The 22,431-nt window shown below is 54.5% G+C and overlaps 2 protein-coding genes across 6 annotated transcripts; one reads left to right on the top strand and one right to left on the bottom strand.

Moving 5' to 3' along the window:
- Window positions 1–132: 132 nt before the first annotated feature.
- SLC66A3 (solute carrier family 66 member 3) lies at window positions 133–11,701 on the bottom strand. Its single transcript, XM_016127097.2, has 7 exons — window positions 11,403–11,701; window positions 9,308–9,390; window positions 9,163–9,232; window positions 7,086–7,143; window positions 5,150–5,270; window positions 3,234–3,275; window positions 133–1,484 (listed from the first exon to the last, which is right to left on the bottom strand). Exons 1-7 carry the CDS (start codon window positions 11,543–11,545, stop codon window positions 1,393–1,395), a joined length of 609 nt encoding a protein of 202 aa, XP_015982583.2. The 5' UTR covers window positions 11,546–11,701; the 3' UTR covers window positions 133–1,392.
- Window positions 11,702–12,279: 578 nt separating this feature from the next.
- LOC118605420 lies at window positions 12,280–21,689 on the top strand. 5 transcript variants are annotated; one of them, XR_004952132.1, is made up of 4 exons: window positions 12,280–12,673; window positions 13,813–15,312; window positions 15,639–20,543; window positions 20,662–21,689. XR_004952132.1 is itself a non-coding variant. In XM_036224911.1 (4 exons), exon 4 carries the CDS (start codon window positions 16,357–16,359, stop codon window positions 17,422–17,424), a length of 1,068 nt encoding a protein of 355 aa, XP_036080804.1. In that variant the 5' UTR covers window positions 12,280–12,673; window positions 13,813–14,065; window positions 15,083–15,312; window positions 15,639–16,356; the 3' UTR covers window positions 17,425–21,689. The 5 variants fall into 5 exon arrangements, 3 of the variants coding, with proteins under 3 accessions (XP_036080804.1, XP_036080803.1, XP_036080802.1); XR_004952133.1 differs by having other exon boundaries at window positions 15,639–20,873; window positions 20,982–21,689; XM_036224911.1 differs by having other exon boundaries at window positions 13,813–14,065; window positions 15,083–15,312; window positions 15,639–21,689.
- Window positions 21,690–22,431: the final 742 nt, after the last annotated feature.

Raw genomic sequence — 22,431 nt, 5'->3', positions numbered from 1 at the left:
AGATGATAGTGTAGAATATCTGGAATAGTTCATGTTTGTTCCCTCCCCTCCTGAAGGGGAAAAATGAAGAATTCTTCATCTAAGTATATTCTTGAAGGAGTTGCTTTAAACAATGATAAAGCACTAAAAAGGTATTTGAATAAAAGATTTATTTGACTAAAAATCACAAAGTGTATTATACTAATGGTCAGATTATAACTGCAAATGAGGAAAGATTTACTGGGATTTTTTTTTAAATGACTATAATTTTAAAAACTATACAACGAGTATTTTCAGATACCATGTTTCTCTTCCTGCTGGTCCCAAGAAGAAATTCTAAAAGGATTAATCAGTTTATATTTTTTAAATTGCACTTTATGTAATTTAAAACTAATCACATTAAAACCGTTTTAAGACAGCAGAGTTCAAAATATGAAAGTTCATTTTACATAAATATTTTCTAATAAACTGCTTACTGCATATACTGAGATAATACCATTCAATTGTAAGGGGAAAGAGAGTTTTTAAATGTTGTGGTTTATAAACTTACATGAAAATACAGTGTAGAATCATACCATATTTAGAACGTGATACTACAATGAGAACAAAATCCGTAAGAACTTGGCAGAACTCAGCAATACCCTTTACTGCATATATTTTCAATACACAAAACCTGGCTGAGGTCAAGCTGTATTTCATACTAAACTCTAATAACAGTAATTGCATAGGTGTGGCCTTTTAGAAATGGTTGAATGAGAACGTTCGCTGGGATCGCCGCCTCGTGAACAGGTTGCACCCACTAACACCGTTGCTCAGGAATTACTTAAAGACACCGTATGAAGCTGAAGGACACCACGTCGGTGTATGAACTCAAGCTAGTTACATTTGTGCATGCCCCGACGTGCTTCCAACAACATCTGCACTGTTACGATGCAAGAAGGACATCCCGCTCTGCGTTACGGTTAAACGGCCCCAGGAAGCGACCCGTAGGAATTTGTTACGAATCCACTTCTGACTCCGAGCAAAATCCCACTCCGTTCATGTTCGTTTGTGCTCCGCAGAGCATTTGTTTCTTTAAAAGATTCCGAAAGCTGAAAAACAGATGCAGTTAGCTCCAGGCAGCTCAGCTCGTTGGAGAGAACTTAATCATGACTAAGGGTCAAAGCGAGAATCTCCAAATGGGCTTCTTGGACAACTTCCCATCAATCAACCTCAAAGATGCAGATGACTGAAATCTAACTTAAACTAATGAAGGTTAAGTAAGCATTTAAGTGGCTCTTGCAAGTCTAAAATATCTTTGGCTTCAAAGTTTCTGAAATGAATGACTAAATTTATAAGACCTTGGCCCAGCAATGAGCTTTTCTTTTCCTTTGGTTCAGTTATTTGAAATCCACTTGGTAAGAACAGTGTCCATCATTTAGCCTTTGAAACTGTCTTCCGATAGCGAAGTACTGTAGCAGTTACCCATAAATTTAAAGCCAGCATGGTCACAAGATGTATAAGAACTGAAATCAGTCAAAAAGAAAGAAAAAGTGTATATTAATACTGTTCTCACATTATAAAACAAAATCACCTCTTGCTCTAAATAGAAACCTAAATAAAGTTTTACCCTGCCCCCCCCACCCGCCCAAAGAAACCTGAAACTTAGAACTATGGATCATGAGAACTTCTGAACAATTTTGGTTCCAAATATTTCTGGAAAAATGATCTTATCATGATTGCCGTTAGCCAGTTGGCCTGACTTCATGAATAATAATTTATCAAATGTTTAATTTGGAGGAATCTGGCTCTGGCTGATAAGGAGTATTATATAACTTTTTACAGCCCCTTTACTCATCTTTAAGTCTTGAAGGTAGTGAATGGTGTCTGAGAACCTTCCACATAAAGGAGAGGTGGTATAGTGCGTTCCGTCAAGATAATTCTGAAAAACTGGCCCAACATCAAAGCTTTTTTTGTACTGAGGTAACCTTGAAAATGTGGGTTTTTTTTTTAAAGTAATGATAACTTGAACATTATGATAAAGTCTATGAGATTTAATGTATCTATGGTTATAAAACACTTGTAAGATATTAGCTAAACTGTTTTTAAAAGGCTATCTCCAGATAATACTGATTGCTCTCTGAAAGAGCTGTCACCTGAGATACAGAACAAGTCACAATTAGAACAACTCTCAGTCGTTTAAACTTCATTTTCAATATGTAGGCTTGTTTTATTGTTTAATTATGCTTTGACTCGTCTTTCCACGCAGAGAATTCATGTTCTGTGGAGAAGACTCAGGCCTGTCTCCCTTTCCTTTCCCCCACTGACCCAAGTTTATGCTTTCGGTCACTTTCAGTCCTCTCATTGCTGACAAAGTGTTTGAGCCAAAGCTGCAACCCCAGGAAGGGTCCAACAAAGCATCCCACTGTTCTGTAGCAATAGTTCTCAAATAATAATTAGCTTGCTCTAAGGGTCTACGTGCCAAGGATATACTTCCAGTCTTCATAGAATAATGATCCCATCTGTTTCAATCATTTTCCAAAAACTTTTTATATGCTCGATTTGAGAGTTGAAAATGCCTAAGAAATTACTAAATTATTTTTAGGCTACCCCAAGTATTTTCTCCTCCATCACCATTTCCCTTTTTAAAAAATGACAAGGACACGGAGTCAAGTGATCATGTCACTCCCCTGCTTTAAAAAACCGCCCACTGCTTGTGGGCAATTCTCTGAGGTTCCAAACCATTTGGCCACTGCGCCCCCTTCCCTCCCGTCGGTCATCATGCTCACTCGCAGGCGCTCGCCGCAGGCCGCCCCTCTCTGCAGCTAAGCCTTACGTCCACTTTGCTCACGACCTTCACACCTGCTGCACCTCGTAACGGTTTCTTCCCCACCTTCTCCAGGTCTCGTGCTTATTCAAACCCATCTTCCCAGCTCCCTCCAACTAGGTCAGGTCCCCGTTAGGTGCTCACCCTGTCCTACTCTTTCAACACACATTTTATAGTATTTTTCAATAGTTAATTGCGTGATTACTTCACCGTCGATGTCTTTCACTGCTGGAGTGGAAGACAGACATGGACTCTCAGGCGCACTCTGTGAGGTATTACGAAAGCAGATGCTTAATGCTATCGATGGGGACTGGCTGTTGCTGGCCTCTAAGTTTACAGTCCAGCGGAGCCAAGTCACGATCCGTTAAACCCTAACGATTTACAAATGACGGAGGCATACGTGGCACGACGTTTTTAAAGGAAGTGGCCAGAAAAGTTTTTTGCTTACGTATGAGGTCATTGGTGGTCATTACAGTTGTTATTATTCTTGCTGTAAAAAAAAAAAAAAAAAAAAAAATTGGCAATAAATATCAATCAACTCAGTTGGACAGTTAGCTAAATAACGTCTTTCAGTTTTCAGTACAGGAATAATCGCTAACTATTCTTGAAGGGTTTTGGTAGTACAGAATACTAAGTAGCACTATGTTTCATAAAACTCCTCCAAGCCAGCCATGCTTCCCAGCCAGGGATTCTGAAGCTGCAGGAGCCCCGGGGTGTGCAAGGCCAGGGAGGAGTCAGAGCTCACCCCAAAAAGCAACTTTGGAAAACCTCATTTACATATGGAGCTTCTGGTGAGGTTTCATTTAAAGAGAGGCTCCTACTAAAAACGATGTTTTTAAATCGCTGAACTCTGACCCCCTTATTTTCTAGGTACACAGAAGGGAGGCCCAGGAAAAGGCATGGTTTCCCTAAGGGTCTAACTAGAACCGTTTGATTACTTTTTCTGGTATAGCATTTCACTTCGAAACCACTTAGGGAATTGGGATGACAGTTTAAACCGACTCGTGTGAACTGGCAGGGAACGCCACTACCTACAACTCAAGGCATGCCGATTCCTAACCCAACGCCAGCCCACACGAAGCTCTCGCTCTGCCTAACACGGTTTGCATTCAGCATACACTGACATAGTAGCTTTTTGGTCTGATCTTCCAACTAAACTAAGCCCCCGAAAGGCGGAGACCAAATCTTATCAAATGTTTCGTTGCCGAGTTTGAAAACCCAAGGATTTACGGGGGCCTCGTGAATGGTGGTTAAGTCGGCAATGTCTATAGGAGGGATGGGTCTTACACAGATGGAGAACAGATTCCATCCCCTTAGGGAGGTGGCCAACGAAGGATCTGCAAGCAAACTCTTAAAAAGACTCCTAATAATTGGTAAATGGACAAGAGTGACTGAAGGAAATTCGGGCGAGGGCTAACAAGCACATTTCACTCACTTCTAAGTCAGCGCTGCTGAAGTCGTTAGTCTCATCCATCAAAAAGCGAAGCTGAGTTTAAAACCATTTTTCTCCCCATAAAATTACAGTGCTCCTGTTATCATCTGTTCAAGTATTTAAATACTTACTAAGCACAGAGTGCCATGCAAAATAGCTTGAAATGTAATATATGATCCCTGCAATTACAAGTTCCCAAGATTTCCTTTAAAAAGTTTAATAAGCAACATGTAAAGATTAAAATACCTGAAAATAAAATTAGGGAGCTAAGAAGTAACATATCCAATTAGCAATCCCAGAAGTCATATACATCCCTACCAGCAACCTGGATGCAAAAATTGGTCCCTTAAGGTAAAGAAACATGAAGGAGTATAATTCAAATATCTAAAACTAGTAAATCTAATTAATGTGATAGCTCTGAAATTTTAAAATGTCTACCCAAATATGGTATACATGTATTTTCGGTAGTTCCTGCAGAAATCCAAATGAATAGTGGAAATTCTAAATTTGGAACTAAATTAGGGCTCCAGAAAAAAAGCCATTGTTGCAAATTTACATTCATTCTCAAAAGCCAATGTTTGATTTTCATCCCTTTAATCTGTTCCAACATAAAGATTCAGATTTTTAAAACAATAAGTGGATTCAAGATAATCATCCTCTTAACGCTTTTCAAAGAAGGAGAGAGGACCTAATACTAGCCCAGGTTTTAGGTAAGAGGTGCCTCCACTTTTTTTCAGCAGCTAGATGGAGAGTCATCCGCATTCAATCCGCCTGTAAACACAGACGCACTAGGCAGGTCCATCTGAACAGGTATTTGCAAAAGATTAAAACTCAAGAGACTATGTATGGCATTTGGACACCAAGTTAATGCAGACTTCTGGGTAGACACCTCCTCCCCCCCACCACCACCCCCCTACCCCCGATGTTCTTACCCACACAGGCGTAGGAAGCGAGGCCCCAAGTCAGAGCGCTCACAGCTCCGGAGTCCCCAGTCTTCCACAGGTGCTGGAGCTGAGCAAACTTACTGGCCGCACCGATGAAAATACACAAACTCTGTGTGCAGATAAAACATAAGGAGATCAGGGGTCCCTCAGTCGCCAAGGCAAAAGAGCACCAGGTACTGAAACTGCTTTGGAAGCCAAGTTTTCAGGTCAAGTGACAATCAATTTGCACAAGAGCAAAACCCCCAAGTTTAGTGGAAAAGAATGCAACCCCAAGACGTTTATTTATAACGCACAGATTCCGCGTTCAGTGAGTAACTGCAGGGGATGAGGGGTCCTGGGAGCCCAGGGAGCAGAGTGATAAACGGAGGACTCTCGCTCTGCAGCGTCCGACGCGACAGAGATGCGAAGAGGTGGCTTCGGAGGACTCTGAGCCTTTCTCCTTGTGAATCAACTGTGAGTATGTGAATTATCAACTTAACCACGAAAGCACCGTTCCGAGTTTCTGCAGACAGGATTTCTCAGTCCGAACTGGTACTTTTGAAACCAAGAGGACTGTAAACCTTCCAGAACTTGGGTTTTTCACGAATTCCAACAGCACCCTCCTCTGTGGGGACCCCGTGGTTTTTACCCTGTGGGGGCCCCGAAGCCTCAGCTCCTTTTCCTCACTGCAGCTCCACGACCCTCGAGCCAGACTTTGTCCTCGAGGCCCCCAGTGCCTGGCCCGGAATGGGCACCAGGAAGACTTGGGGACAGTAAGAGCACAGAGCCCGCACGCAGTCCGTGTGCCATGAGGGGAAAGGAAGCCTTTGTGAACTTTCGGAGCCCCGGTGTGTGGCTGGAACAGAGCATTCACTGGGAAGGCACAGAAGAATCAAAAACACCCGCGGCCGGCGGCCTCCATCCAGACCAGGTCCCCGGAGCCTGCGCCGCCCGGCACCGGGAGCCAGGCTGCGCGAGGTGGAGGCTCCCAGCGCGGGCAGCCTGATCGCCCCGGCCAGCCAGAACCGCACCGAGATCCTGGAGAGGACTTCGGGTGGGCTGGCCAGATTCAGCAAACAAAAATGCAGGGCACCTAGTTAAATTGGAATTTCAGATCGACGGCAAGTCATATTTTAGCGTAAGTATGTCCCGTACGATATTTGGGACTTAAACTAAATACTGACACTAAGTATTTAGAATAATATTTATCCTAAAAAAAATGACTCATCGTTGGTACGGCAACGCTTCTCGTTTGCTCTCCAAACTTCACGAGGTTGGAACCTAATGCAGGGAGTCACATCCACACGGGGAGTCACATCCGCTTTCCAAGAAAGTGTCGCAGCCGAGATGCTGGGGGAGGAGGGGATGAAACTCATGAGCCGGGGGCGGAAGGCAGTGACTTGCGGCCACCAGTTAGTCGTCCTCCTTTTCTGGTATGCTGGAAACACTGACTGCGTCGCCTCGCAGAGATCTGTGGTTAGATGCTCCCTGAGCAGCCATCAACGCTCTTCCCACGGCATGGGTCTGGCTCTCACCCGAGGAAGGGAGAAAGTACAGGGCTCTCGCCCTTTGCCAAGGAGGACAAAAATGTCTGGGGGCAGCAAACTCAGAAAAACGAGTAGGCGGCTAATATGTAATTATGAACAGGACAGGAAGCGCTTTAACTTATTACGCTCAGTTCTTCACTCCAGTACCGTTACCTGCTTCCCCAGTCCGGTTCTTTATGGCCCCCCGAAAAAGAAGTATAAAAACGTTTGCCTTACCTTTAAGTGAGAAGAATGTCTTTTACTATTTGGAGAACGCTGTGCTTTCTTCCCCATTATCTTTCCATACAACTGAAAACTTAGCAGCTTAAACATGTGATCTAGCAAGTTCTTTGAAGGGCAGCAGCATGGAGGAGAGAGTGGCGGACCTTTTCCACACGCTTTTCAAGGCCAGTACTCACCATGGAAAGATCGATGATCCACTTGCGCAGGCCGAGAACGAACCAAGACGTCACAAAGCTTGCCGAGCGCTAAGGAAGTGACTCGGCTGGCAGCTCCACCGGCCCCCCCGCCCTCCTGCCCACAGAAACAGACCCAGACCACAGAGGTGGCCCGTAAGCCAAGTAGGGAATTGGGAGCAGCTCTGCCAGAACTTGTCAGATTTGGAAAAGACAAAAACAGTTTCAAGTGAACACCTGCCAGGAGTCTGAAAGCACAGAAGCAGATTATAGAAGAAAATGACAAAAACAAAAAAATGTACAAACAACCCCCCTATGTTTCTGGACTGTTCCAAATGGTTTTCACTTCTTGCTTAATTCCATACCATGTAAGTACCGCGGGAGAAATGTCAGAAGTTAAGCCCTGAAAAGAGAGGCCCAACATTACAAAGTGGGCGTGCATGTCCCGCAAAGCTGACGTCACGTGAAGCTCTGATTTGCCCCTTCCCCACGAACCCTGTGATACAGTGGGGGGAGAGATGCGAGGAGATGGGGTGGGGGGGGGGATGATCTTTTATTTTCATCGAGCTGAGGGATGCTTCAGGAAGAGAGCGCCCGGCTAGGGGAGCGGAAGCAAACACAGGAGAGGAAGTGGCCAGGCAGTGAGGGGACGGCCAGGAGCCTCTGCTGCGACCTTGGGCAAGTCCCTTTCCATCTTTCGACCTCGGTCCGCTTATCTGCAAAATGGACCTAACATCCGTGGCCTATCTACCTCCTCGATGCGATGTTGCTCTTCGCTCATCGTAGGGACCCCACAGATCGCTGTGACTATAATTCATGGTTTAAATGAAGGGACGGAAATGCCCTGAGCTGAAAGTCAGGAGACTGATGACTAGCAACCTGGTCAACACCGGAAAGGCAATGAATTTGGATGAAATCTGGTTTTAAAAAACATTCTCTAATTAAATTGCTTAAACTAATTTCTGTGGCATATTTTTGCCCCACTTTGTACCCCCTCACCTCATTCTACTCATTCCTGATATACATTTTATTTAAACAGTAAGCCACGCAATGCTGTGCATCTACAAAGTACTCTGTTTCCAGCAGCCTTCGACCTGCTGGGGCTAACCCCAGCCGAGGGGGCGGGGAACCGTGCAGACAGAGGCTCTCGCAGAGGGAAGCCGAGTCACAGCCTTACAGCTCCACGGAACAGCAGAGGGTCAGCGCTCAGCGTGCACCCGGCTCCCCTCTGCAAAACGCTTCCAGAGCGGCAGCCACGGTGACTGTGCCGTGCCCCCAGCTCGCACTTGGTCCTCTCCATAACCCTGAAGAGGCAATAACACCCCGTTTCGCGGATGGGGTATCTGCGGCCTAGAGAGCTTTTGGCACGTGGCCAAGGATACCCAGGTGTTGGGGGACACCAGGTGCTTCCCCCCCCCCCCCCCCCGCCCTGCACCCACGCCCTCGAGGCGCTCAGGGCAGACAGGGCCCGGCGGCACCCTCCCCCTTTCTACTACCCAGAAGACCACGTCACAGAGGTGGCAGGCTTCCCTGACTGCCACTCAAGGCCTTCCCAGCCTTCTAAGGACTGTGACTGTGACGCTGGACCCCAGACAAAGAGTTGAAGTGAAAGCCAGGCCCTGGGGACATGTCTGTGTAATGACCAGGTCCCCACAAGGGTCCTGCTAAGGTCTTGACTTCCAGGAGCCCTCTCGAGCCTGCGCCCGCACCCACACACGCTGGCCGCATTGTGTTCCGCCGGACACGATCATGACTATGACTTAAATAACCGGGGACATTTTCATGTCTCCTTTCCCCTAAAGAACGAGGTTGGAGGAAGTCGCTCGGCAGGGGCGCTCCGCCGCTGGGAATGTTCACCAGCGATGTCCTAACCTACACCCCAGGCAGCACCCTGGACTGCACGAGGGCCACTCTGGGCTGCGGAGCGGCGTGTGCTCACACCGAGTCTTGCATTTGGGATTCTTTTCAGTTTAACTGGAAAGAGCGCGTATGTGGTAAAGGGTCCCGCTGAGCAACGGGTGCTGTTAGGACACGCGGCACGGCCCCGGCCCATCTCCGATTCTGCGCCATGGAAGGATACAGGGCGACGTACGGCGCTGAGCCGAACACGTTCCCGTTGAAGTGGAAGACGTGGAGCAGGAGGATGACATCTGGCGGGAAAGGCTCGGAGTGAGAGGGCGGGAGGCGGGGCCCAGGGCCGCGCCGGGCAGGGAGGGCTCGGTTACCTTGTGTGATGACAATGGGGTACTCCAGGTAGGTCAGCAGCGGGTACTCGTAGTAACATTGGTAGCGGAGAAACACCAGGTGCCTGGGGGGGCGGGGGAGAGAGGGCACACCTGAACTCGGACTGACCTGACGCCCACCCGGGGAGGCCGGCGACACCAGGAGCACAGCCTTGTTTGCAGGAGCTTGGAACTAACTAGTGTTTGGAGCCCGCAAAAGTCCAGGAGGGAGTTTGACAGCAAAAAGGATGGGATGCTAATTTAATCGTTGCCTCGACATTTGGAGCATCCAGCCCTGGCTCGGCTCTGGACAGCTGTGGACATAACATACGCGGTCTGTCAAGTCCCTTAGGACCGTCGTTTACAAACGATTTTTGCAGAAGGCAATTCACTGGCCAGGATTAGGAAAGACGGGGGCCTCTGGGACCAGGTCTGCTGTCCCCAAAGCTGGAAGCATACCCCAGACACCTGCTCTAGTAGGAGCAGAAATGACAGCAGCCTCGGGCCAGGGAGCACCTCCTCCCTCCCGCCCCTAGCTCCTGAGGCACCCTCTGTGCCTAGTCCTGCACCTATGTCACTCTGTGTGGCCTCGGCCTGCACGTGCCCCTGCTCCCAGCAGGACCTCAGGCAGGCTGGCTGCCTCCCCACCCGCCGCCAGGTTCTCCAGGTTCTCGGGTCATTCCACGGCCAGAGGGCTGGTTTTTGATACGATAAACTGTATATAATGTGATAGGTGATACCCCGGTGAAGGGCAAGCCCTCGCTTCCTCTGTGGGGGGCGGGGGGCAGGGGTGCGTGCAGGCTCCCGACTCCATAGGCATATGTCTGTGTCCAGTCGCCCTGCACGGGCCTCCTCTCTGCCAGCTCAGGGCTCTACCTGGAGACTCGGGGCCCTCTCCCTGGCCTTCCCTGCCTCCCGCACCTTCCCTCTGCCCTTTCTCCCCGGGGCCCCTCACCTCTCCAATCCCTGCCATCCAGCAGGGGGGCCCCAGTGCTGTAGGGTCATTCACAGACCCCTGAGGAGTCACACACCCTCGTGCGTTGGCCCAGCCTATTCGGAGGAAGCCTCTTGTTGGGTGGGCCCCTCATCCCTCCCACCCCCAGCTCTCGTCTGCCTTCCTCCTTTCCCTGTGGCTTCTTCAATCAGGGCTGTCCCTCGAGGGAATGCTTCTGCCGAGAACCGGCCATCAGAGCCGCCGGGGGTCCGGGCTGGCAAGGGGCGAAGCCGGGAGGGCCCTGCCCAGCCAGGAGCCAGCAGCAAGTCCGTTGGGTTTGCTGTGCGCGGTTTTCCCACTAATTCGAGTCTTCCACCAACTGTACCACTGCGACTGTGTTTAGGAGCAGCCTTGGCTACTCTAAGTCCCCTGCACTGCAGCCTCCCAAAAGCTCTCTGCTCTGAATCCGCCCACCCCGCTCCAAAACAGGCAGCTTCTAGAAGCCACAGGGTCCTTAGAAAAGTTTGACCCCTCAATTTACAGGTGAGGAAGCAGAGGTCCCAGACAGGGAGAGACGGGGGGAGGGTGAGTTCAGGGATGATGAAAGTTATGTGCCCCTTCAAGACGGGGATCACTCCGAGAAATGCTGTGCTTTTATGCGACTGGCAGCGCATGTCTGTCCACACCAGCATCACCTCTAACCCGCAGAGTAGGGTGTGCAATGACATTACCCAGTTAAGAGCCCACTAAGTGACGGAAATTTCGGGTCCATTTTAATCTTACCGGACCACCCTGGTATCTGCGGCCCATTGCTGACCTAGAAGTCTTTATGCGCAGGTGGCTGTGCATGAGGGCCTCCGGGTGCAAACGGCCCTGCTCAAAGCCAGACGGATGGTTTGGGCACTAACGAGGGAGTGATGATTTCGCTGGGTGTCGTCGGTTTCCTCATCTGTAAAATGGGCCTGCGCCATCATTTCCCTACCACGCAAGTTGATAGGCAGCAAATAAGAGGAAGTGAATGGTGGCCCCGGGAAGAGCCGGTCCCCGTCGCCAGCGGCTTTCCACCCGGCTCCCCCAGTTCCCACTTAATTATGCCCGCGGCTCTCCGGGCTCCCGAAGGCCAGAGGCGAGCGGAAGGGCAGCCCGGGCTGCCAGGGTCCTTACCCCGCCAGCTCCAGAAGCAAGCTCAGGAGGCTGAGGCCCCGCGCGCTGCGCGCCGCCCGCAGGGCGGAGATCTGCGGCAGCTTGAGCGCCGCGCACACGCCCAGCGTCGTCCAGTTGCAGAACCACAGCAGCTCCGCAGCCATGGCGCCGGCGGCTCAGGGCTGGGGGCTCGGCGGACCAGGCTGCAGCGCGGGGAACAGCCACTCAGCACTCGGCCACCGAGTTGCCGAGCCCTTCCGCCGAGCCGAGCTGCTGACTCCCGCCTGGGCCCGGCCCGAGCCCCGGGACCACCCCACCCAAGCCCGCCCTGCGGTGATGCGCAGCTCCGCCCTGAGCTCAGCCCCGGCCCCGCCCAGGGAGCGCCCCTCCCGCCTGGCGGGCCCCGCCCCTCCCGCCCTGCTGGGCCCGCCCCTCACGTCCTGCTGGTCCTCCCGCCCCTGCTGGCCCCGCCCCCCCCGCCCTGCTGGTCCCGTCCCTCCCGCCTTGCCGCGCCCGCCCCTCCCGCCCTGCTGGCCCCGCCCCTCCCGCCCTGGCGTGCCCGCCCCTCCCGCCCTGCTGGCCCCGCCCCTCCCGCCCTGCTGGCCCCGCCCCTCACGTCCTGCTGGTCCTCCCGCCCCTGCTGGCCCCGCCCCCCGCCCTGCTGGTCCCGTCCCTGGCGCGCCCGCCCCCCCCGCCCTGCTGGTCCCGTCCCTGGCGCGCCCGCCCCTCCCGCCCCTGCTGGCCCCGCCCCTCCCGCCCTGCTGGCCCCGCCCCTCCCGCCCTGGCGTGCCCGTCCCTCCCGCCCTGGCGTGCCCACCCCTCCCGCCCTGCTGGCCCCGCCCCTCCCCCGGCTGGCCCCGCCCACCCCTCCGCCCCGCTGTCTCTCCTTCCTTCAGCTGGACGGGATCCAGAAGGAACCAGGGAGGCCCGTGCTCTCCTTCCCTGACCTTCCCTGACCTTCCCTGGCCGTCCCTGGCCTTCCCTGCCCCTTCACCTCTCCCCTCTCACTCTCTGGCTCTCCCACCTCCCCCTTGGCCCTGGCCCTTTCCCACCAATGCCCTTTGCCGGGCTTCCCTCTCAAGCTCAGGTGTATTTCTCCAGAAGCTTCCTAGACCCTGAGTCAGGCTGGGGGTCAGAGGGCAGGGCACTCACCAGCGCTGCTAGCTCCGCCTCTCAGCCTCCAGGCGCTCCCTCCACGTTCCTGGGGCCAGGCCACCAGCAGGTCCCCTGCTCACCACAGGGCCACGCCGGGCAGCAGGGGAGATGAAGGCCGGAGGCCTGGTGGAGGATTGGTCGGTACCTAGCTGATGTGGTTTTCTGGGGCCTGGAGGTGGAGTGACTCCCCCTGGCCGTGTGTGTGGTATGGTGTGTGCGGTGTGTGTGTAGTGTGTGTGTGTAGAGATTTCCTGCCTGAGCTCTAGGGACCCAGGACCGCCATGCAGGGGGTCCTCCTCACTGCCCCTCTGGACCCCAAGCTCAGAGTGGCCGATGGGGACGAGGCTGGGAGAGCAGAAGCCCAGTTGTGTTTTGAGCTGCTGCCTCTGTTGGCTGTTGCCGTGGGAACAGGGCAGCTCCCCAGTGTGTGCGCGCGCGCGCGCGTGTGTGTATGCGCGCGCGCGCACGCATGTGCTGCTGAGTCGACCTGGCGTGTCGGAGCCCCAGGTGGGGTGGAGAGAGTTTGGGGTCTGTGCCACACCCAGCTCAGCTGCCCCTCAGCTCTTCCCCAGCACCTCTGGCTGGAGACCTCAGAACGGCATGAGAGAGAGGAGACAGGCCACGGGCCTGACTTCTGGGGCAGGAAAGGAAGACCTGGCTCCCAGTCAGAACTCGGGGTTCGGGGCCAACCTCCTGATCCTGGCTCACTGCCACATGAGCTTGGGCGGCCCCTGCCCTTTTTGGGGCATGTAAAGGGGCAATAAGAGTCCCGTTATGCCCCCTCATGGATGCCACGGGACATGGTGGGTGTGAGCGCGCTTTGGCGTCAGAGACCAGATGCTTCTTTCTGGAAGCGATGGAAACAGTTTGGAGTATATGCCACGCGGGAAAGTTAGTGATACCGCACGACTGATCGAGCTGGTCGTTCTGTGTGAACCTGGAGGGTTTACAAAGCACCGCCCTTCTTGCGGGACCCTGCCAACCATCCATGGCAGGGATTTCCAGCCCCTTGCTACAGACAAAGAAACTGAGGCCCTCCTCAGCAGGGCTAAGTGACGACCAGAGGTCGCTTAGTTACCCTCATGAAAACCTGGCTGTGAGTGTAGAACCTCGGAAGAAAATGATGAGAGCTTCAGGGGAGGGTCCAAGTTCAAAGCTGTAACCTTTTTGCCCATAGCCAGGCAGCCTGGGTGTGCTCTGTGGCCCCAGGGCTGTCTTGTTCTGGATCAGCCGTCCTCCTCCGACACCCACCTGTGGCTTCTGTACCTGCTCCCAGGTCTCCTGGCTCCTTGCGGTGCACTGTGTGTGTTGGCAGACTCGAGATTCTTTTCGTGAAAGTTTTCTGTGGCCATCCCGCCAAGCGTGTGGCCCCTTCTCTGCGCAGTTGGGAAATGGACTCGCGGACGACACAGAGGCCCCTGGGGTACGGAGACGAGTTCACGCCTGAGCTCACATGGGGCGCCAGCCCTGGGAACCTCTCCCAGGCTCTGTTCTCACGTGAGAGGCACCAAGGAGCTGGGTCCTCACAGGTGAGAAGGGCTCGCCAGGTGAAGAAACTGGGCCAAGAGCAAAGCCTGCACTAGGGTGAGTCCAGTGTTTGGGAAAGTTGGGGAGGAGGCAAGGACTCGGGCGGAGGGGTGAGGTGGGGGGGACGAGCCCAGGCCACAGGGCTGTCACAAGAGAGCTGCCACCAGATTTGCACACGAGGGGAGACACCCCTGGTTCCAAGCCCACAGGGAGTTGCCGGGTAAAGAAGCATCTAGAAGTGGACAAGAAGCAGGTGAGTGAGGTGGCCGCTGCCCTGCTCCGGGCAGCAGAGGTGGCCCCCACTAGGATGGGCCGAGGGCTGGCCTGGAGGGCTGTGGGTGACAGCCGCCAGGCCACAAGGAGCTGCCAGCTCTGGCTTTTGGCACTGCACGAGGAAGGGGCCGAGCGAGTGTGACCTCTTGGGACAACGCTAGTCTAAAAGCAGACGCTGCGGGGCTGTGGCTCTTCCTCTCGTCTCTCTGCTGTTCCTCGCAGCGCTGGGCTGAGACAGGCTGACATTCAGTGACTTCGAAGTTTGCCCAATAAAGATGAACCATAAGGAGCCCTGAGGCCCAGGAGCAGCCACCAAGCCTCCCCCCCACCCCCGGTGGTCACTCTCCCTCAGCACAAAGAGGACAGTCCTGAGGGGCACTGAGATTCCATCGGTGACAGTGGGTCTGTCCGTCTGTAAGGGCGGAGGCTTAGTGGAAGAAGGTTATCCGGAGACTGGTTGCTTGCATGGCTGGAACGGAGGCGTCAGCAAGGCCAGTCTCCCTGTGACAGCTACAGGCTGACCCTTCCTTTTTCCTTCTTGGCTCTGGTGGCTGCTGGCGATCCCGGCATCCCTGGTCTGCAGGTGCCCGCTCCAGTCTTTGCCTTCATCATCATAGGGCTTTCCCCCGTGTGACTTTGTCCTTACATGGCCATCTTTTAATCAAGACACCAGTAGGGCACACCCTACTCCAGTGTGGCCTCGTCTGAACTATTTACATCTGCACGGACACTATTTCTTTACTTAGGTCACATCCTGGGGCACCGAGGGTGAGGATTTCAATGTGTAGATTTCGGCTGGACGTGATCAAACCCATGACGGAGACATGGATTCAGACTTCTTCTGGGACACCCTGTGGATAAAACCGCCTTGCTTCCCGCCCCCGCTCTGCGTCAGGCATTTACCTGCATTACCTTCCATCATCTGCCCATCTCACTGGGCGAAAGCGTTAGCTGCGTCTTATGGATGAGCAAACAGGTTTGAGCGTGTACATGCTTGCATTTCCCATTGACGTGCGACAGCCTCGGGGTGGGGGACTGATTGTATCTGGATCTGGGTGCAGAACCTGGGAGCTCAGGGAAACCACGGCTCTCACTGGTCACCCGGGGAAGGCAATGCCTCTCACTGGTCACCTGGGGAAGGCAATGCCGCCTGCCGCCTGCCATTCCCCATCTCACCGGAAAAGCATCCCACATAAACAGTTTTACTCTGGCTACCCAAAACATGCACTCAGTGGTTTACATTTCAAAGACTCTGGATTCCTGGGCCTTGGGGGCATCCTCGGTATCTTTCTTCTGTTGCAGAAGGCGTTTTAAGAAAAAGTAGAAGTCGCATGGGCGATGCTTGCAGCACGCGTCCGGGGCAGCAGGGGGCAGCCTGTAGCTTTGCATCCTCCACCCGGCTGGAATCAGCAGCTACCTCTCCATCCCAGGGCGCTGCAAGGAGCGAGGCGTCTCTGAGGTTTGAGGCATTGTGGTTCCCTGAGACCATTTGCTGGTCTAACGCAGAAAACGGGGCTTAACGGTGACGGAAGCCGGCAGGCCCTGTGGGAAACAGGCGCGGGGCAGAGCCCTCAGGTGACAGTGGATCTGTCAGGGAGATACTTTAAACGCAGGTGGGGCTGAGCCCCGCCTAGCCGAGCTGGCCCCGCCCGCTGGCGGTGGCAGCGGACGGTCATTTCCCAGGTTGGCCAGAGACCCTGCTTTGGCCACAGAGCTCGAGGAGCTGGGGGCATTCAGGGAGAGCCAGCCTCTGGTGGCCCGCATCGGACACCGGGTGGGTGACGGAGCGTGGTGCCCAGGGCTTCAACTCTGCAGAGGAGGCTGGCCTCTGGGACTGACCCGGCAGGGGGAGGCGCAGGCGCTCTCACGCTTCAAGGTCAAAGGCAGGTGCCACCCCCTGTGACCAGCCCCCTCCCCACCCCTCTGGTTCAGGAACTCTCCTTCTGAGTGTCTAAGCAGCCCCTGGCCTGCACTGTCGTGACCCGGGCCATCTGCCTCCTGCCCTCCCTCGGGGAGCCCCATGCTTGGCCCATGTCCCGCCTGCCACAGGGATTCTGGGGCCAGGAGAAGCAGTAGGAGCCCCCCCCCCCCCAAATCAGAAGACATTAGTGTGGTGCTGCCCTGTCCCACTGGGGCAGGAGGTGATGTGGGCCACACCCGCCTGGCCCTTGGGCGAGGCTGGAATGGGCAGGAGGTGGGCAGGTGCGAAGCAGGTGTGAGCGGAGTGCTCCGCTCTGCTCTGCGGCGCCCCTGGCCGATTTGGCAGAGGCAGCGACGGCCGCTGGTAGCCCCGCCCACCTCGAGAGCCTTGGGGGGCGGGCCAGGGCGGAGGGCACGCCCCTGTCACAGATGTCCACCACCTAGGTCCTCAGCCTCTCCGCAGGCCCGCAGGCTGCCCCAAAGTGCAGCGAGGGCGCGCGGGGCGTCCCCAGCGCGGGGGACGCTGGCGGGAGCTGGTGCCGCGCAGCGTCTTGTTTGGGGGCGCGCTCAGGCCGCGCAGCGTGACGCCCCCTCAGCTCCGAGGCTCTGCGTTCTGCGTCCCTTCCCTTGTATGGCCTCAGCGTCCTGCTCACAAAACAGCCGGTGGGACAGAACCTGGCGCTGGAACTTGGTAAGGCGGAGTTCTGGGCTCGACTCCAGAGTCCCTACCTCGCAGGTGACAGGGCCCTTGGTGGCGCATGACCCGAGGACGCGCTCAGCCCTCCCGCCGCCTGTCCTGCGAAGGCCACCTCCCTCTTTCTCCGTAGGGTCCGTCCCTTCCACCCACCCTCTCTTTCCTCCCCATTTCTCCCTCGAGCTCTTAACCTCTCAGTTCCTCCAAACCCGGCGCAGCCCCGCCCGCTCTGTCCCCCACGCAGAGATGAGTGTCGCTCCGACTGTCCCCTCCCTCCAGAGACTCCTGCTCGCATTCGTAGTGATGCACGTTAAACGAAACAGCCCCGAGCATGGAGCGCTCTCCCCCGAGGCTGGCGTCGGAAGGGCCTTTGGGAAATGGCTCCTCGGCCATCGGACAGCTGACCAGGCCTGGGCGGGTGGCTGGGGAGACGGGTCATTGCGCGGTGGCATGGGGGGGGCACTAACAGACTGAGATGCGCTCACGCCCCAGGAGCGGTTCGGACGACCTGTGGAGACGGCACTGGGGCGTGCGGAAATCTACGCTGTGATGCGGGGTCCCCCTGCGCAGGCGCGGGGCAGGGGGGGCGAGGGCTTCTGGAAGGGAGAGGCAGGCTGGGGGAGGCCGGGCTCCTGGAAGAGGGGGCGTGCGGACACGCCTGGGGACCCGTCCCCCCTCGCCTCCCGTCCTTCTCACGGCTCATGGGGAGGATGACCGTTTGCAGTTCGTTCAGATCGCCGGGTCCTGCCCTTGGCAGCACCGGGAGCCCGTGTCCTGCTGTGTGTGTGTGTGTGTGTGGAGGGGGTGGGGGTACCGGCGACCATGCCCTGGCTCCGGCTTTCGGCACGCGAACGCTTTATTTTACTTCGCCCTAACAACGGCGGAAGGAGGTGGCGAGCTGGTTAATTTGCTGCGTCATCGACTGGGCCCTGGGGTCATTTGGTCAAATGTCACCCCGGCTGTGTCGGTGAGGGGGTGTCTCCGGGTGAGCTCCACATCTGAAGCAGCAGACGGAGCAGAGCAGATGGCCCGCCCCGGAGTGGGTGGGCCTCGGCCAGCCAGGTGAAGGCCTGAGGAGCACGGAGAGGCTGAGTAAGGGTGACTCCTCCCTCAGGGTGCTGAGCTGGCCCGCCGGTCTTCTCCAGCCTTTGGACTTGAGCTGAAAAAGTGGGTTCTTCTTGGGCTTGAGCATTTGGAGTAGAACTTACACCTTTGGCTGGTCTCCTGGGTCTCCAGATCGTGGGCGACAGACCTCGGGCCTCCTCGGCGTCCACAATCACCTGAGCCGATTTCATACACACACACACACACACACACACGTTGGTTCTGTTTCCCTGGAGTGGCTTGACTAATACGGATGGGTCTCTACTTTACCGACAAGGACTCAAGTCCAGAGGGGCTAAGTGGGGGAGGGGGAACTCAGAGTCAGAGAAGCACCCACGCGGCCACCTAGCCTCGGCCACTGCGCTCGGCTGTCCGCGGGGTCTGGGCCTGCGCACATCTCCGCAGCCTCCCAGTGAGACGCCTGAGCCTGGAGGAGCGGACGCCCGAGGGCCCCAGAGAGCTGTCACCTCCGGGGACGAGGTTTGGGGGCCGGGGAAGAGGAAAGGATGGGAGGGAATCCGTCCTGACGGCCAGAGAAGGACGGACAGAGATGTTCCCAGGTGGGGTGGGTGACAGAACATGGCCTTCCACACCCACGTGTTAACACCAGACTGGGTGACTTCAGGCTGCTGTATCGTTTGTCTTCACTCCGATTTATGGATGAAGAAACAGAGGCTTAGAGAGCTTGATTGACCGGCCTATGATCTCAAGGCTGGACAGTCACGTGGCCTGGAGCCCGCCTGGAGCTCCGCCCACAGCTCTCCACTCCCTGCCCGAGTGGGGGTCTCCTGATCTTTCTAACTGAGGGAAGGAGAGAGGACTTGATGAAGGGTAATCTCAAATCTCAGACAGTGGTTTGGAGGAGGAAGTATTTTGGAGCTAATGGTGAGGGTGCAAGGGACAGCTTTAGGGGCATCAAAACCAAACGGAGTGGAAGAATATTTTGTTTACTGATGGACCTTTCACAATTTCCTGCTTATCATTTTGCCAATATTGTTTTGATGAATGCAAAGGACAACAGCTGCCTCAGACACGCGGGGTTCTACACAGTAGTGAGGACTCCTTACACGGGGTGGGGGAGGGCGTGGTTCCAGGGGACGCCACCAACCCGGCCTGGCCCTGCGGGAGTCCCTTAAAATGCCACAGTTGCTCAGCCCAGGAGGATGTGGGCTCCAGGTCACCTGCTCTAACGGCGTGTTTACATTACGGCCCCCTCCTCAGCGGTCAGTGCCTCTGGGGAGGGGAGTGTGTTTGCATCCGCATCTCGCTGGTCCTCCTGGGAACGGCCGTCCCCAGGTGCGATGCCTCTTGCGTTTTGAATTAGGGCCGAACTTCACTTAGTGACTTCATAACACAGAAAGGCGGTAGAACACGGAGACCCAGGGCCAGCACCTGCGGGCGTGACCCGGACGAACGCGCTCGCCCTCGCCCTCGCCGGCGCTCACAGCGCTGGGCCGGCCGGGAGCTGGGGGCTGTGCAGCCTGGCGGTGCGGGGGGGGGGTGGGCTCCGCGCAGGCCCTGTCTGTGCTGCTGCTTTCTTGTTTTCCTCCCCAAGTCTCAGTCTCACTCCTTTGCAAGTTGGCGGCAAACACAGAAGTCGTTGAACAGGCTCACGTCGAACACGAAACGTCACAAATCAAGCATCAGGCTCTCAATGGACAGCCTGGAAGCCAGCAGGAGTGAGGCTGGCTAGTATTATGATGGCTGCGCTGCATCCTCCAGAGACAGCGACCCCCAAAACGTTCCTGCAGTCCCCGAGGCTGGGTTCGCTTGCCTGGCGACAGCGAGGGGGCATGCTGCCACCGGAGGACCGAAGCCGTGCAGGAAAGAGGCCTGGTCGGGTGCCCAGCTCGTGCTGGGACGACCCTCAGAAGGAGGGTCAGACATTTCACAGCTGCAGCGTGGCCTTGCCAGGGTTCCTTTGTGTCTCTGTTCTGTGAGCATAATCGCCTCGGGTTGGAAACCTCATTTATCTCAGTTTGCCTGCCAGCAGGACTAATTCTCACTTTCTCTATGATTATATGGATCTTAGCTATGGAAGCCTCAGGGCTCATTTAAGCCAACAGAAAGCAACGAAGCTGTCCCTCCGCCTCAAGCCTGCACCGCCCCCCCCCCCAGGCTGGCCCCACCTCATGACAGCGAGGTCCGGTGTGGGGCACTCTGGAACTCACCCATCTGCACGCGGCTCCTCCATGCCATTCAGGTCTCAGCTCACAAATCATCCCTTCTGTGACCCTTACTGATGAGGTCCCCGCTCAGCTCTCCAGCAGAGTCTGTCTCCTCACTCTGTTTTTGTCTCTGCATTTTATTTATCACTCTCGTGTTATTTTGTTCCTTGTCTGAGTCCCTCACTAGAGGTAGAAAACGCCACCAATGCATCTCCAGCCGGCACGGGGCCCGGCCTGCAGCAGGTGCTCAGTAAACGCTGTGGAAGGCAGGAGGGAGGAAGGCGGAACTGTCCCCACACGTGATCCTTCCCCGACTGACCCGTAAGCTTCCAGGGGCTTGGAAGGAGAGCCCGAGGTCGCCGGATCTAGCATCCCCCCGGAGGCAGGGGTCCCTGCTGCAGCATCCTCACCTCCCCTCTGGGGACCGTTCCCCTTGCAGAGAGCTCAGTACCATCCCCCACTAGAAGCATGCTACTTAGCGAACTGGAGCTCCATACCCTGACCTCAGTTCTGCCCCCGAGACCTGCCAAGAGCAAGACTCGCGAGGTCCTCCAGGTAGAAGAGGACAGCTCTCAGACCTCCGTGGCTCAGCTTCTCTGCCAGACAAACCCCCAGCGTCCTCAGACAGCCCTCCCGTGACGTGGCTCCCAGGTGGCTCACCTTCATCTCTCTCTGCCTATCAGGGACCCTAACAATGTCAGGGGCGTCCTTCGGGGCACCCTGCAAAACCCCTGACCCCATTCGTAATGTTCCCTGCAGGTGTGCAGTTTGGGGTGGGGAGAGGATCTGCAGGTTTCATCAGCTTTTCGAAGGATCTTGGACCTCAGTGCAGGCCAGAAGCTTCCAGAAGCGGGCCAGACCCGTTCTCCATGGCACGCGGTGGGTGTCCTTCTCCGGAATAAGCGCCGCCCGCTCCAGGGAGCATTTTCTGTTGTTGTTCTTGCTTTCACATTCAGCATTTCCCCAAAATGCCCACAACACCATTTCTTCCGTGTGTTTTATTCTCTTTCTGAGAATGAGATAACGGTCCCAGCAGGGTAGTTTTGATCAGTTTCGAGTCTGTGTTGTCAGGTGTACTAGGTTCGAAACGCTATACCTTTCATCGTTAGGTAGTAAGTTCGATGTCTTATAAAGTAGTCTTTTTTTCCCTATTAATAAAGCTATATGCATTTTCTTTTGGTAAATATTTGCTTGTTACTTCTTTCCCTATCCATTTATTTTAACTATAAGTCCTTGCGTTTTAGGTATGTCTCAGAAATAACATCAGGCTGTCTTTAATTAAAAAAAAAAAAAAATCCAGTCTGACAACTTTCATCTTTTAACTAGCAAGTTTAGTTCATTTGTATTTAGTTATTGACATTTTGAATTAGTTTACAATCTTATTTGAGATGTTCTGTTTATCCCTCTTTTAAAATTTCCATTTCCTCTGTTACTTTGAAATAAACTTTTCCTTTAACTCCTTGAAAACCGCCTAATTTTTAGTGGTCGTCCTTAAAACTCTAACATACGCATTTAACTCAGTTTCGAAAATGCTACAGTTTTTTTATCCTCTTCCCAAACATTTCATATAAAATAGTAACAGTTTTAGAACGCTTTCACTGTGATCACGCATCCAATCTGACGTGGCGTTTCCGGCCGACACCTTAGCTCCACCTTGTTTAATTGCCCCTCCCATGAATTCTAACTGTGATTTGGTGACTGCCCGTTCAGCTCCCCTGGCATATTTATTACTTTCGTTGCTTATTTCGGCCCTTCCTTCTGGGTTCGATGTTCTTCTTTTTTGAAGCACCTCCTTTACTGAAGATCTACTGGAAAAAATCACTCGTGTCTGTCTGTCTGTAAATATATTTTTTCGTCATCTTCGCATGCCGGTTTCGCTAGGCGCACGGTCTCCTGGCAATTTCTTCTCCGCTCGTCGCATTCCCGTGCTCCACAGCATTCCGGCCTCGGCTTTCTGCCTGTCCCTCGGGGCTCTGAAGGGCTCTGCCCTGCCTCTCTTGTTGCTTTTCAGATCTCTCTGCCTTTGTCATATTACTGTGGTGCGTCGAGATGCGACAGCCTGCTTGAGACCGTGTCTCTGTGTCTGAGGAGTCTGTCGTTAGCCCTTTGCACGCCAGCCGTCCTTAATTTCCTCTAGTCTTTCTTTCCAGAAACTACTAGAGATAGGTATGTTGGCCTCTCATCCTACTCTTCGTCTCTCCTAACTTTC

Source organism: Rousettus aegyptiacus, unplaced genomic scaffold, assembly GCF_014176215.1.
Source record: "Rousettus aegyptiacus isolate mRouAeg1 unplaced genomic scaffold, mRouAeg1.p scaffold_m13_p_7, whole genome shotgun sequence".
NCBI classification, from domain to species: Eukaryota; Metazoa; Chordata; class Mammalia; order Chiroptera; family Pteropodidae; genus Rousettus; species Rousettus aegyptiacus.
Note: the sequence above shows the minus strand (reverse complement) of the source record. Positions and strands in the feature narration are given on the sequence as shown.